This window comes from Lepisma saccharinum, chromosome 9 (assembly GCF_977018435.1).
Source record: "Lepisma saccharinum chromosome 9, izLepSacc3.1, whole genome shotgun sequence".
NCBI classification, from domain to species: Eukaryota; Metazoa; Arthropoda; class Insecta; order Zygentoma; family Lepismatidae; genus Lepisma; species Lepisma saccharinum.
Genome location: NC_139237.1, coordinates 7,922,086 through 7,939,300, shown reverse-complemented (window position 1 = coordinate 7,939,300; position 17,215 = coordinate 7,922,086). Strand labels below are relative to the sequence as shown.

Sequence of the window (17,215 nt, the reverse complement as noted above, 5' to 3'; positions counted from 1 at the left end):
CGATTCTACTGAGACTGTATATCTGATTCCTGTTTGTTTAGTTTTGTAATATAATTACAATTACAATGTACGACATAATAGGACTGACTGAGCTTAGTGTCTTCGTGTGTGAGAGAGAGCGAACGCAGCGCAGCCACAAGTGGTGGTACTTCTTCGTTGTATATCCCGTGCCTTTGTGTATAATATCCGTTATTACAATACATATTCGTGTTCGTGAGCTATGAGAGACTTCCTTCTATTCCCCAAAACGGGATCAACACAATCCTGGACTTGGGGAAGTTTCGTCAAGTGTTTTAATGGTGCTACACTATTTGAACCTAAAGTGAATTAAAATTTTATCAAGAAACTTCCTAAACCAACTACACCTAGTAATGAAGAATATTTATTGTAAACAAGGCATAAACCTTTCACTTCACTGAAGTACATAAGTGCAACTTAATTTCTCTCCAAGAAATCTTGCACTGCCGCGATTCGTATCTGTTCCGGCTAACGTGTTCTGGCAGACTGATCGGGAGCCTTGTTGCATGGGGGAATTCCTCCGTAAGCACAGTCTGACAGGGTTGCCAGCCAAAATAGGTATATGCAATATGCGCCACCCTGCAGTAACTGACTGGGACAGGTCATTCAGAATATTATTTTTGTCTTTAAAACTCTACTGTTTCATGAGTAATCGCTTGCCTTTGGTTGAAATTTGATTTTTAGCACCCAAGTTTACACAGATTCATAGTTCTTGCAAGTCACAGAATTCAAATCGTGGCTAGAATATCGATGATATCGTAGTATTACAAATTAATCAATTGTTGCTTATGTGTTTTTACTAGAAATAGCTAAGTATATTCCTGTACTTGCTCCTTCATGTCTGGTTTTTTATTATTCCATATAGTCGTGTAAGAAGTAACCTTTCCATAGGGATTCAAGTATCACTGAACACAACCATTAAAAAGTTCATTTTGCGGGCTGACGTTGATCTGGAGATTAAACAGCAGAAAGAATATTTTTTTCTATATCTCTGCTGAATGCCTTTCTACGTCCTCAACTTCTATCATAATATATGTTAGCCCTCAGCTCTTTCTTTGTGGTAAACATCTAATTTCTAGACATTTTCTTTAAATTCGTGAGTTCTCTTCATGATTTCTTGTTGGTATTCGGTTGGGTTAGTGCTGACATGCCCAGATACTTATTTCGATCAAGAAATCCACCCGGGCGATTATTTTGCTACAGTCTGCCTACGTTAGTCACACCTATTGAGGCAAGTGCGCATGCGCTAACTAGAGGATTCTAGTGAAAAGTAAATGTGGCGTGGAAGCACGTGAAGGAATGAAGAGCAATAATAAAGAAAATAATACTTTAGCGCAATGCAGAACGAAAACATACGGCGTGGTATCGTACATATTTCTACCTACTTCCACTTTAGCATTTGTATCCTTCCACTGGAACTAGGCGCGTCTATCGCTGTGACACACTTACTCACTAAGTAATACAAGAGTCAAGGCTCCACAGAAAAATAGTTTTAAGAAACAGATGGATGCACAGAGAAAAGTATCTATGTCATGAACGTTTCAATTCATTTACTATCATTCCCTGAACTTACCATCGTGAAAGACGAAGGCTCCGCTTAAGAACTTGGTAACTTCCTGCGCTTTTCTCCTGAAGAGGATGGTTAGAATGTTGTCCGAAGAAACAAACGTTTCCTTCTCTATGAATCTGAAACAGAACAGAAAAAAGGATAATAAGCCTTCAAATGCAAACACTGTTTGGAAATTCTCTGAGCACAATTAACACCAAAGCAATTGAAAAATAGGCATACATATGCACATTACGAACTTCCAAATTCTGTAGATTTACGTTTAATGAACTCTTCAAAGAGACAGAGGAGAAGCAACCAAGATTCGAATTAAGAAACTCATTGAGCTATTCCAAATTTACTAGTACTACTTAGTACTACTCTTACACTTATATGTCCAGGTATCGCATTACAATAGTAGGTATCCTCGGCTTGCCTCGAGCCGAATTCAGGGGAATCTTGTTATTTTTAATTCTTCTTTCATCATTCATCTTCAACACAGCAATTACTTTAAACAGGAATTAAATCTATGAAATATTAATGCACACACACACACACAGATCTTTACCATCTACACATTGCAAAATACTGTGAAATCACATGGAGGGCCCACACATTCACAATATCGGCCATTGTGGAGAGATTTTGATCATCACCACGCTCCAGACGTCTTTACACCCCTGCATGGTTGTTCTCAGGATCTTATTTATTAGAAACTGTGTACAGTTAATAGCCACTTTATGCAGCGACATCTTTTTTAAAAAAAAACACTTGAATAACTCATCACGGGAATCGAACTGGATTCTCCTCCGTAACTCTACTGACTTTTATAATAATGTAGGCTCAACGTAAATCCGAACCCAGGACCCCTGACGTGGCAGATTGCTGTCTTGAACACTCCTTCATTAAAGGGCCGGTAACTGGAGTATGTATGTAAATGCATGCGTGTCAGTTATGAAGTAGTCAATTTATTCAAATGAAAACAAGAAAGAATACAAAATACGTATGTACTAACTGTCTATCTTGATTTTAAACTCGTTTCTTTTCTAATTCAAAGATAACGATAATCATGAAAAAGGTGGCTGAATACTGACAACATCTCGTTTGTTAGCTTTGAAGAAGTAATTCAAAGGTTGTAGTTTGGAGTTCCTCTTACGAAGGAGTAAGAATGGAGAAAATCGATCAGGGTAATTCATTTCCAATTCATCATATTAAAATACCATTGTCAATTGTTTGTAAACCGCAAAACAACTGAACAACACATGTGGGTTAGTGAAGGGTAGGCGTAGATGCAGTAGCATCGATTGTGCGTGTCTTTCCAGAGAACTTGGCAAACGCTCAGGATGCGGGAGAATGCTTCAGGAACACAATTGAACATGCAATAAATCTTGGAGAAAGACACCAAATCGAATTGCCAACAAAGAAACCTGCAAACCATTATGAGCAGTCGTAACTACATTTGCTTCTGACATCTTGTTTGTTTATTTCGTTATGTTTTGGCTTCTTCTTCTGCCAGAGAAGAAACACAAAGAAAACAAAGATTAATGCGTGGCCTTACAATCCTCTTTGATATATTTGCTCAGCAGGGACAGATCAGAGGGAGAAGTGTATTTGACACAATAGCGAGGAGTTTATGCGGATCTTTTTCAAGCTACTTCACACAAGTAAACACTCGCCATACTGTGCCGTGTCCTTCAATCATTGATAGACTTTCCAAGGATAAAAATAATGACACATATTCACATGTAACCAGCATCAGCGGAAGGTCAAAACTCTCAGATTCAAAATTGATTGTGCATGTTCGTAGTGTCTATCTTAACCGCAAGGTTCCGCCACATTCGGAAATGACGACGCTCACAGGATATATTTTTGATTGATGAACAGGTATAAAAAAAAAACCTTAACACGTTCGCTGCCGGTGACGCACATGTGCGTCATTTGGGGCTGCAGCTGTGTGCCTTTGTCACACATGTGTCTCATTCGCATATCCTTCTTCGAGTGCTTGCCCAACGGTGGCACTGCGAAGAAGGCTTTTAATTCTTTGATGGCACATTGCTGAAGGATTGTTTGAAATAATCTTTAGCTTGGTTTCTTTTTTGCGTCTCTCTTTTTGCATTGTTGAATGAATACAACATAATTCGTTTTTGTTATTTTCTTACTCGTGTGTTGGTACATTGTTTGGCGGTAAAGAAGTTGTTTTCTTTTTTCATTTTTGATTGTTAAAATGCAGCATCACAATTGTTATTGTTTACACCAATAGCTTTGGTCTGACACGATTGGCTAGAGAAGAAAAGTGAGCTACAATTTCGTTGCGTTTTATTCATCTGAGAGGAAATGGAGGACTCGGAAGGAATAAATGCTGGCCCTTCTCGCCCTAAAAGGCCAAGAAGAGAAAAAACATATACGAATCAAGATGATATTCTGGCGTCATTAGAAGAACTTCAACTAAGTGAACTAAGTGACAGCTGCAGTGAGTGGGAAGTAGAAAGTGAAAGTGGTAATAGTGAGAGTGAAAGTGAGGATGTGATCATTGGCGATTTGCTTCATCAAAACGCTGTAGCAGTTTCTAAGACAGGACATCCACAGTGGACAGATGGTCCTCCCAACATGAAAACATTACCATTTACTGGAAACCCTGGACTACAAATAAATTTACATTCAATGAAGCCTATTGATTTCTTTTATATATTTGCTAATGACGACTTCTTCAGTTTATTGGTAAAAGAAACAAATTCTTATGCAGAAACCATTGTATCGCGGGGTAGAAAGTCACGCATCTTGGATTGGAAACCGGTGACTAATTCTGAAATGAAGATTTTTCTAAGTCTTCTGCTGCACATGGGAAATGTTAAAATGCCACGACTACAAGATTACTGGAAGACTGACCTCCTGTTTGAAATGACTTTCTTTAGGTGCCATATGAGTAGAAATCGTTTCCTTCTTATCTTGAGGTGCTTTCATCTGGCTCACAATCAGACTGCAGACACTACTGACCGTCTATACAAAGTCAGACCTCTTATTGATTTCTTCAACCATGTCATGGACAATATATATTACCCAGAAAAGGAATTGACACTGGATGAATCAATGATGTTGTGGAGAGGCAGCCTTGTTTTCCGCCAGTACATCAAAGGAAAAATACATTAATATGGGATAAAAATTTATATGCTGATGGATTCAACAGGGATTGTCCTAAAAGTGCTGGTCTACAATGGGATGGCTGATGCTACAGGTGGGAAAGGTCATGCAGGAAAAGTTGTTCTGAACTTGAAGGAAGGAAAATTAAATGTAGGTCACTCTCTCTATATGGACAACTTTTACAATAGTTATGATCTGGCAAAAAAGCTTCTCGATGAAGGTACATACTGCACTGGAACAATACGATCAAGTTTCACAAAAAATCCCAAAAATGTGGTTCAGCTGTCTCTAAAAAAGAATGAGCATAAATGCCAATATTCAGATGGTGTAGCAATTGGGAAGTGGAGAGACAAAAGAGATGTAATGTACATTTCCACAGAATTTATGGAAGAAATGGTTGAAGTGCCGAAGGGAAAAGGAGGAACTATAAGTAAACCTAAAGCTATTGTATCCTACAATCAATACATGCGTGGCGTTGATTTTCAAGATCAAATGTTGTCGTACTATCCCTGCGAAAGGAAAACAATAAGATGGTACAAAAAAGTAACTATTCACATGATCCAAATTATGGTTCACAATTCTCACGTGTTGTGCAACAAGTACTCAGGTGACAAAAACAGCCTCTATGATTTTCGGCTGGACATTATTAGGCAACTGCTACCTGTAAATGATGCAAATGATGAGCCAACAAACAGGAAGAAGAAGAAGAAGGAGAATGTCCATCTTCCATCAAAACTGCCAACTAATGAAAAGGGAAAGTGCCTGAGGAAAAGATGCAAAGTTTGCTATGAGAAGGGAACGAGAAAAGACACTGCTTTTTGTTGCTTAGAATGTCCAGGAAAACCAGGTCTCTGCATCGAACCTTGTTTCGCTCTGCACCATAAGTGAAATGAAAGTATGTGACCTTTTGAAATGTATTAGTGATACGTTACAAGTAACGTAATGTAACAAGTACAAATGTGATGTTTATTTTATTACCGATTTTGTAACATTACATCTATAAAGTAAAGAATCAATATAGCCATTTTTGTATTTTGCTCCATTATACAATAATACAATATGTATAAATATTTGTAACATGTATGTATAATAATAATAATGTTATTAAATTGAAATATAATAATTTTTCTTGTTATGAGGAACATGAATATTGTGAAAATGAGAAGAATGCAAAATAAAAATAACCTATATAAATAAAACATGACGCACTTGTGCGCCATGCGGCACAGAGCAACACAAACTCATACTATATGCCGAGGACGCACATGTGCGTCATTGTAAAATTTACATGAAAATTGTAATTTTACAATGTATTTTATGAAAATCCATACAACTTATGCTTAATATGAGCAAAATTGCATAACAGCACAAACCGGCTCCTGACAAAGGTGTTAAAGGAGTTTTACTGGATTTTAGTAAATTCAAGTTCACAATTACCGAACTATTGAGACAGTTGCGAGCACGGTACTACGTAACTTACAGACCTTCATTGGAAGGAAGTGAATGCGAAAAGCTCTTTTTTGACACCAGGAGAAGAATACGCAGTTTATTCGTCGAAATATTCTGCGTAGTGCAGAAAACATTGATTGGGAGTGGAATGTATAATACAAGACACCTTTCTAAAGCCTATCATAGTTAATTAATAGATGCTTTGAAAATAGCAAACCACAAAATGTGGAGACATATTCTGAAAGCACCTAAAAGTCATACACTTTATTCTTACAAGATAAAGGGATTCAGTTTCTTGTTTCCTGTTCGACACTAAACTGCAGGTTCACCCCACAATTAACCTATCTTAGTATAAAGAGCACTGAAAACAAATTTTACCAAACTTCGCAATCTTCTTGCAACTACCATGACCATTTCCTTGGTTTTGATTTTAAACTGCATCTAATCACAATAGACGCTAGAGTCCAAGTTTCCCTGGAAGTTCATCGGCGCAACTATTTCTATTGGTAGTGGTGGAATTCCATTGACCCCCTATTTTGAACTAGTTCTTTAGATAGATAATGTTGATCGAGGAAATACTGTATTTATCAGGAAAAGTTACATGTTTTGTTGGTATCTCGCTCAACAACCCAAGGTTTGTTCAAGTTGCGTTTCTCCACGATGTGTGTGTGTGGGGGGGGGATTTGGACACACACACACACACTGTGTGCTCTTTGACAAATTTCTTCGATACCAGGAAGAGGAACATAGTTGTTTGGATCTACTACCGATTAGTCCATCTGTGCAAAACTGGACTTGAATGTCAATATGTGCGTGTAGCAAAATTTATCAAGCACAAGAGGGATGTAGTAAACGAATGGAGAATCCCCACCCAGCAGATAATCTAAAATTCATACAGCTACTAGATGCTAGTATTCTTGATCTGCTGTTGTATCTGAACAACATCGGTCAAATGTTTCAATATGACGGACATAACAAAAATATTTTCTAAGTCTCGGACATTCAAAATTATTCTGATATTTTCACATCTCTCTCTGATGTACATTGAAGTACCTTAAGAAAGGAGCGCACTCTAAAAGATGAGTAAGTACCAGGCAACTAGTCAAAGTTCAACTGGAAAACCCAGCACGAACTGAAGCCTCGTGTGATGTAAGCAAACCTAAATTTATGAATACGCTGAAAGATATTATTCAATTATTTTGTAATAACACATGTTCTAACTCCTAAAATACAGAAGGTCGTTCGGGATCTCTGAGGACAATGTTGGAAGGGTGATAAGTTCATGAAAACCCATGTCGCCACCAATGATCATGCTCAATTGGAAAACCAGCATTCCGCCCTATAGCCCGACAACGTAATTTCCATTGCAACAGACTTTTCGGAAGAGTTATCATGTCTAACTTTTCCAACTCCTCCTGACAGGCTTTCCAGAGGCCATTGAGAGTGCGTGGACGTCTCTTTCCTAAGGCCCGTTTTAGGAGTCCAAATGCACAGACATCCATGGGTGACCCATCTGGCGCCTTGACCGGAATGTCGCTGTAAGGAATTGCACGGATGCCAGTTTCCACCTCCATTCGCTGTAAGAACAGAGGAGTCGAACGGGAGGTATGGCTGGATGCTTTATCTTGGTGCACCCAGACCTGGTTTTTGGCCCCCCCATACAGTGCCGGGATATCTATGTTATAAATGGGTGTTAAAACCTCATCCTGATAGTACGTGGAGTTCACCTTCACATTATTAGCTACACGGCGAATTGCTAGCTTGCCATTATAGCAGTATTCAGCGATGATCATGAAACCCCGTGGAAAACTTTCCTGGCATTCTCGATACAATGTTTGATAATTGTTTTTGTCGCGAGGGCGGTAGTAAATCGCGCGGGGTTTGTGACAGTCACTAAGGTAGACATATGCTTCGTCTAATGTCACCACATTTTTCCATCTCTCTCCTGCAAGATAGGTCTCATAGAGCTTTCTAGCGTTCGGTCGACGTTCCGCAATGTGACGAGGCAACAGCTTGTGAACTCGCCGCTTATGCCGCATTTCTAGTTGCAGGTCCTTCTTGATTATGGTGTTCACTGTTGACACAGACATTCCCAACTTACGTGCGATACTTCTTTGGGGGGCAGGGTTACCACCTGACACAAGGGCCTTCACTTTTCTCACTATGTCCGGTGTACGACTCGTAGCTGCTCGTGGATTTGCCTGTTTCTTCCCCTGTGGAATTAGGCCCAGTCGGTCTTTGCCTATTTTGTTGAATACCGCACCGATCCCGTTCTTCGATATCACAAAACCACGATTCTTGCACATTCCTTTGATTGCCGAATAGCTATATTTAGCATCGGAAAGGGCTGTTATGTAGCCCTCCCAGTATGGTTCAATTTTCTTCGGTGTAGGTAAATGGCACAACACTCTGCACATGCGTTCTCGGTACTGACGTGACTCAGCATGCACCGTTTGGACGGACTGACGTTGATAACAGCGCCGCCAGCGGCTTTCAAAATCGTCACCAGAGATCCCGAACAACCTTCTGTAATTAAGAAAAACTCTGAGAAGCTGCAAGCTTTTCTTCATTTCGTCAAAATGTATTTCTCCTTTCATACTTTCTAATACATTTAATAATATTTGTATTCACTTAATGATGACTGCTTCAGTTAAGTTAGGCTCTTCCGTCTATTATCATTTGATTTCGTTTTTGTTATTTAGCGTCGTTTTTCTTTCACATTAGGTTAATTACGACAATGAGGATAAGTGAATATATAGTGAAAGTATACTCACAAAGAACACCCATGCCTAGGCCGGGATTCGAACCCGAGACCTCTGTCGTCATAGCGCACTGTGATAACCACTCTGCTGCTCCGTTATGATACCAATTACATAAAATATATTTTACATAAATTAAGAATGTATATGTAGAAAGAAAGTGAAAAATTTCTTATGGGGCCAATTTCATTCCCTCCAGTTTTAAGTAAACTTGATTAGATGTGAACTGTATTGAATATTTGCTAGTGAATGCGCAACGTAAGAACACGAAAAGTAATGCAGTGTTAACTGAAAGAACGCCTAAACATTTATCTGTTGCCCAGTTGAACAAACCACGCGTAAAAAAATGAACAGCCTGCCTGCTCTCTATGCAACCCAAAGTACAGTACTAAAAGTTTGGTTGCATACCATCCAGGATAAAATAACTACTCTCATTGGAAGCAATATGTAAATTTAATCTTAACATGAGGGAATCCTCTCTAGTAGGCAACGAGTTTTGAAGTTTATTAGAATATCGATGCTAAAAAAGAAGAGGGGAGGTAGACAGCGAGTGAGAGAAAGGGGATGATATAGAATAACAGAAAGGATTAGAGTGATAGAGACATACGCAAAGAGGTGGACAGCGATTGAGAGAGAGAGAGAGAGCTAGACGAAATGATATGTACTTAGTAACATGCAGATAAATTAAGAGAGAGAGAGCAATAGAGATACGGCAAAATAACAAGGACAGAGATAAAGAAATGCTTATATGGGGACAACGAAGATAGAATACACTGAGACAGACTGATAGAGAGAAAGAAACATAGAGAGAAGAAGAGAGAGAATAGATAGTATTATCACAGATAAACGTATTACATTATAATATGTTTATCTGTGGTATTATGGGTAGGGAAGAGGACCGTGTTTGAGAGATATTTCTTGATAGAACGATAGAGGAAGAGAAACATAGAGATAAAAAATAAAGAGAGACGACAAAGAGTTAGCGACAGAAGGAGAGAGGCGAAGAATGATTTTGAAAATATAGAATGTGAAGAAATACTTATCAATTGAGTATAGGTACTCTGTGTCATAGACAGTCATCAAGCGTTGCAAAATTTACTCCCATCTGAAACACGAGTTTTGTCTCCAAACCTTGCATGTCTTATGGTTTCAATAGCTTCCTCTTTTAAATAAGAGTAAGGATTTTTTGTCAAAATAAGTCATTTTTGTATGCATGTTGAGAACATTGCATATTATACAATTTTGTTTACTCGTTATGCCGTAAACAAACAAAACGTGTTCAGGTTTTCTCAGGCTTAATGTAATTCATAGTAACTTCAAAGACATAGACATTATGTCTATGTAACTTTAAACTAAGTACGTAAAGCTATCCAGAGAAAGTACAACTAAAATATATCTTACAAGCTTTAAGATAGTAAAATAACAACGTTTCAGCCTTAGAAATCTCAAAAGTGTTACAATTACAAAAAATATGAAAACATATTGATAATATATAAAAATCTGCAAATAATTCCAAATCTGATACTAATTCATAGAAATAGACTCTAAACATGTTTATTAATGTCTTCAAGGATATGATAAACATAAGACATTTCATCGCCTTTGGAACCTTGACATCCACCATAGTATCTACAGATAAATTACTATTTTTGAACTCCGTGACGCAACAGACATTTAAGGTCCATTCCTCAGTAAATTATTTTCCCTTCCCAGACATGTGAACAGTCACGTCGTCGGTGTTCTCTGCTTTCGAGATGAAATTCAGAGACGTTTCCTTTGAAATAGTTCCAAAATATGCTCCAGATGCAGGGACCACATCGAAAATTTTTATCTTCCATCAGGGATCGAACCCGAACTGCTCTCACCAAATGCATTAGCTCTAACTACTCGCCTATGCAGAAGCTCATCATAATTTATGCATGTAGTAAAATACCTAGGTATAGTAAGAAGGTATATTAACATTATATTTTACAAATTTATACATCGCAATAATTTGTCTAAAATAGCGAAAATGTATTTTGTATATGGGTGCAGATTACGTAGAGGCTGAACCGCCTTTCGAAACTATAATGCATATGTGGAGGTAAGTTCTGACAGTACTCAAGGGTATTGCATCGAATTGTAGAACTTCCTTAAAATTTTGGAAACGAATTTCACGCACCCTGATCATCAACTCAAAATTTATCGCTGGTGTTTACGTAAGACTTGTGGCCTCTTGTTTGACTTAGTATGTTTACTTTTATAGTGGCTGTTCTCTCTCTCTCTCTCTCTCTCTCTCTCTCTCTCTCTCTTTCTCTTATTCTCTCTCTCGCTATTCTGTCTTCAGGATATTATTTGCTTATCCTTGCGTTGCTTGCAGTGCTTTAAGTGGAAAATCCGGGCCGGCCCAAGGGAATAGAAGTTTTTGAACAACAGCTCACCTGGGTCAACACGGAATGAGAAGAGACTTTTTAGGCGAAACTTACAACAAGACAGGAGGGCAGAGATCGATAGCTGAGAGCCGTCTTCTGAACTTCTTGTCGTTGAAGCTATTTTAACAGCATTATGACAGTATGTTGTGAATGCAGTAAAGGTGCTTATGTAAATACATGTTTCATTCCTGCGTATTTAGTTGCATGTGAGATTACAATATTTATGAATTACCCTAATAGGATACTCACTTTAATATTTTAGTTTTCATTTCTTGCACATTTCAATTTGATATTACATATTTGATATTAATATTACATATTACATATACATATTACATATTACATGATTACATAGATTAGGATGTTTCTAATCATATTAATACATTTCCCTCATAATACAATCAAATATATGACGTAGAAGCTAGTGCGATGGAAATACAGCGTGTCCCAAAATGATTATCGGGGTTTCAAGTAGTTGGTATATTGCAACAGACGAATATGAATTTTTATATTGTACATGTACGATAAGAACGGCCGTGGAAGTTTGCTATTCTCTCATTTGTCTCCTATCAGTCGCAGCGGCGTATTACAGGAGATAAAGTTGTAATAAAATCAATGGAAGATGAAGTATATTTTCATATATTTATACCCCTTACTGGAAGCTCACTCAAATAGTGATAAAACTCAAGGGCTAATTAACAATGCAAGGCTTTTTTCCGTACAAATGTATAAATTCTAAAAATGTCAGTGCTTGGCTCAGTAATTCCGTAACAGCGAAATGTCTCAACTCTAAAAGATGGAAGCTTTATCATCAAGAATCCCTAAGTAGCCGCGTAAGGAAGAAGACAGAATCTCAAACCTCCGTTACTGATTAAAGAGCATCCTGTATATGAATAATTTACACCGGAGGAATATATCTACAGTCTGTCACCTGGTTTGCTCAGTGCAAGTTTACACTAGAGCGACTCTGTGGGCGAAAGAGTTTCAGACGTCCTAGTAGCTTCCAATTGATTTACTTAAGCAAACTTAATTAGAAAAATACCCGACAGTACTATAAAGCAAATTCAAATGTTATATTAAAAGTGACAGAAGTTTCACATTTCTAATTTTAGTAATTTATTGAGTTTTTTTATAAAATTTACTCAACACACCAAGACTTCTTTTAAAGTCCTTCCCCAGGGCCTCCCCGGTGGCGGCAGTGGCAGGGTCGTCGCCTTGTAATCAAGAGGTCTTGGGTTCGATAGCCGTTGGAGGCACATGGTACTTCGGATACTACTTTAAACTTTAGGTCCAGTCCCAATTAGCCTTACTGTGCATAAACGTGGACTTAAAACACCAACTCAATAAATCAATCAATGTTCTTCTTACATAGCTTATTACTTAATAGACAAGGTACACACTAAAATAGCGTCTCATCCGGAGATCTACAAGATGTATGAAAGAAAGTTTGCTACGAACTACAACCTTGGTGACAATGAAGTTCGACCAGAAAGGAATACGTGATTAAATGCACAGAGGCATAGGCGGTGGAATGGGTGACCCGCAGAAGTGACGCATGTGTGTAAGAGGAGGCGTGTGAGCAGGCAAGAATCGTGATCCCAGCATGTTGCACCCAAGGTCACGTAAAGAACGAAAACGGGGAACTATACGCGTGACATTGAACTTCGACCAGACACCAGACCCATACGGTAAATTCCAGATAGTGGCGCATTCGACGGAAGCATGACGTCACGGACACGATAAGGGAGTCCGCCGTATATAAGCGCGTGCTGTGCACCGAGGAACAGCAGTGCATCATCACCATGGCCACGGGCAAACAAACCTATTGACAACACCGTGAGGAGAAGAGTGGTGGAGTTGCAACGGGATGGACTCAGTGAACGAAAAATAGGGCGCCAACTGAACTTACCCAAGTCAACCGTCCACTGCATCATCAAACACCACCAAAACAGGGTACTACAGAGCCAGGTAAGGCCCCCGGTCGAAAACGTCTGCTGAGAGTGCGTGACCTACGGATATTTAGGCGCTATATCCAGACCAACAATCATGTTTCTGTGGCCGAATTACGACTGTGGACTCGAGAACGCTTTCACATTGAAGTGTCAACCAGAACCATTCACCGTTACCTACAGCGATGCGGTTACCGAGTGTACAAGGCGAAACGTAAACCCTTCCTTTCCATGTTGAACAAAGGCAATCGACTACGGTGGGCACGAATGTACCGGGGATGGACATTTCGGCAGTGGAACAGGGTTTTGTGGACGGACGAATCCATTTTCAATGTTGTGTACAGGAAAATACGGAAAACTGTCATTTGTCGGAAGGAGGAACAGAATGAAGCAAAATGTTATGCACGTCGGGTACAGAAACCTGCGTCAGTGATGGTATGGGGATGCATGACGGCATCTGGTGTTGGCCCACTACACGTCTGTGAGGGCATCGTGAATGCACACGCCTATACACGCATACTGGAGCGGCATCTTCCCACAGTGCGAAGGCACCTGTTCCACAGGCGGCGTCTCATCTTTCAACACGACAATGCCAGGCCTCATACAGCGCGGCTGACAAGAGAATGGTTGACTCGCCATCACGTGCGAACTCTGCCATGGCCACCATCGAGTCCCGACCTCTCGCCCATTGAGAATGTGTGGCGTGTTCTTAAGCGACGTGTGCAACAGAGGGGACCCACGACAGTGGCTGCTCTTATCGCCTGCCTGCAGGAGGAATGGCACCGCATCGATGTGGAATACCTTGAACGACTCGTCCGCAGCATGCCCCGACGCATTGCCACAGTTATTCGCCGACGGGACGGCGTCACACCATGGTAAACAGGATCTCCTCTAACAGTGGTCGAACTTCAATGTCACGTGTAGATGGACGAAAATGTTTTATTTTGTGTTGACACCATACATTGCTGCGTTGCAGCGGAAATTTATGTTTTCCTTTGTTCCATGTAGCCTGCTGAATAAAATATGTTCAGCATATGCATGTGTTCTCCTTCTTTCACAACGCACTCCTATATTTGTGACTGGTCGAACTTCATTGTCACTAAGGTTGTATTTCATTTGAAAAGAAGTGATTTCAACAACCTGTAACTGAATGTACGTGAACAAAATATTGATCAACAATGCTAATATAATTGCACATTTTCAACATTATTGGTCCAGATCACGTTCTGATGTAAATTTTTGTTATTTAGTGTTACTTTCTTGCCACTTGTGACTAATCGCGACATTGTATGATTAAAAAGATGAAGGGACACTCACAAACAACACTCATGCTCAAGCTGTTACTAGAAAATGAGATCTCTGGCGTCGTAGTGCGCTGTGCTAACCACTCCACCAAGGAGATCAGTTCCAGTTTCCGTCGAACCTTGGCCAAACATATGTTTGTATCTGAATATAAAGACTTTTAGCTATTTATGCGTATAATTCTTGTTAATATTATTGGCCTACCTGATAAATCTGCAAAGGAAAGTGAACAAATTTGTCTGACTCTGATTCAAATAATTTTCCAAAGTTGAAGATTAATTAAAGATTAACCATGATCATGATCACCAAGTAAGGTGGAGTCACGTGTCTCTAATTTTCTGACTCTTAAAAAGAGTCAGACATATTCCTAAGAATTCATTATTTCTTCTCTCGTGTAAATTTCATAAATTGTTGTTAAGTCACTCTGATTTGCACACAACGAATTGGTGTGTGACATTCCTCACATTTCATGCGTAATGGGGACTATACGAAGGGCAATTCTGATTAAACATATACATATGGCTTCCAAGAACCAAATTATGGTTGTATAATGTTACCTCTGTTCAAAGAGAGAGCTTTAGTATCGGATAATCTTGGTTTCAAGCGGTGCATTTACCTCTGCGAAATCCTAAATACGAGGGATATTTTTTCCAACCTCCGATGGCGCAGCCAGGTGGCCCGTGAAGCGCTAGGAAGCGGGGCGTCAAGGAGCGTGATTGGTGTCTCCCCTGACACTACCAGCACCACTGCCAAGGCCAACGCTACAGTTGAAGCTGAACGACGGCCGCGTAGAGATGTCTGCTACAATCGACTCTCCCGTCAAGTGCGAGGTGTGTTACTAGTTGACTTTATGGAGCCGGCGACCACAATCAATGCGGCTGCATACGCAGAGCCATCCAGAACAAACGAAGAGGCATGCTGTCTTAGTCATTGTCTTGCTTCATGACAATGCCCTACACCATGTTGCTGCGTCAACCCAAGACCTTTTTCGTTCACCCTCCCTACATCCCAGACCTGACTCAGAGTGACTTCCACCTTTTCCCGGCGATGAAGAAGTAGTTGGGAGGACTGCACTTGCACACCAATGAGGAGCTTCGGGACACTTTGAAGACTTGGCCCAAGAGATAGGCGGCACCTTTGTTTTGCAGATGGTTTTGGAAAGCTGGTGCATCGGTACGATAAATGTCTGAATCTTCTTGGCGATTCCCATACAGCACAAATCTCTCAGGGATATCCATGGGTTATCCACAATGTCCAGATCAGATCCATGGATATTATGGATATCCATGGAATATCCATTAGATATCCATTTCTTGATATCCAATTCTGGGTATCCATTGGACGTCTTAGGATATCCAGAATTGGACATCTAAAACTCGACAAATTCTTGATATCTAATACGTAGCCTAAACGTGTATAGAACTAGTTGGAAGAAACATTGTCCAATTCCGAATATCCTATACGTCGCCAGATCTCTTCCAAAAGTGAATATCCAAAACATATGCAATTCTGGATATCCAAAACATATCTAGATCTTGTCCAACAATTGGATATCCAAAATACATACAATTCTGGATATCTAATACATGTCTAGAACAGATCCAGAACTTGTTATCGAACAATGAACATAAATAGGATATGTTTCGAATATTAGAAAAAGGTAGGTGTTTGCGGAATCTCGAAAAGTCAGGACCGGGATCGGAAAAAATAATTCCCATCCCAATCCCTACTTCGGGAAATTAATTCCCGACTTTTCGGGATACCGAGCAATCAGGGAATACCGAATGGTCATTTTTAAATGTCGTTAATTCTCGATGTTTTCTGCACTTCAAATGTCTGGAGCTTATCGAAAAGTGTTCGTTTTGTACCAGAAATGCGTAAACAATCACTTACTCGCAAAATGTATAAAATAAAGTTCAGTTTTCGTAACACAAACAATTGTATATTTGATTATAAATATAATGAAAAAATGTGTTTTAATACCCTTCGAAAGATGTGTAAACATTAAGTTACAAGGATGAGAAGAAAATGTAATGCGGTGAATAAAAATGAATCTCCCTTGACCAACCGTTCTGTTTCATGACAATATAATCAGGAGCTATGTGTGGTGGAGAACCCGCGTAAATGCAACACATGCTCTGAAGGACATCCTACTTACAGCTATAAATGCCAAGCCAGACCAAACCCAGAACCAAATCACGCTGAGCTTGTTGTTCCCATCCAAACTATAGATAGCTCAACCAAACTGGCAAATTCACTAATGGACCCAATCACTGTGGAGAATCTGCTACGATTCTTTACTATTACAACTCAAAACATCCAGCCATTTCTGCGCACACATATTTTGGACCAAGTCATACTCGCTGCAAAAACACTTTTCAAACTACAGTTACACGCTACGTATACGGGACAACATGTCCATTTCAATATCAACCCTCTTCAAAACACAAGTACATCCTAAAACAGCTTTCAGACTCTTCATAACAATCATGGGTTATTCTTTTCTCTTTTTAAATATTCGCTCATTAACAAAACACAAAAGCTTATTTGAAACTGTCTTGCAGGAAAAGAAAATATCAGCTTTCGCCCTCAAGGAAACATTCCTAACGCCAAAACTCAAACCCAAGATCAGCGGATATACTA

At 39.5% G+C, this 17,215-nt stretch overlaps 1 protein-coding gene across 1 annotated transcript in view; it reads right to left on the bottom strand.

The window, feature by feature from the left end:
- The window catches only part of LOC145992324 (uncharacterized), a 603,163-nt gene that overhangs the window by 263,605 nt on the left and 322,343 nt on the right, over window positions 1-17,215 (bottom strand). Inside the window, exon 7 of the mRNA XM_083128705.1 lies at window positions 1,592-1,704. Within this exon, the coding sequence (XP_082984831.1) occupies window positions 1,592-1,704 (113 nt within the window). The remainder of the gene's footprint in view (window positions 1-1,591; window positions 1,705-17,215) is intronic.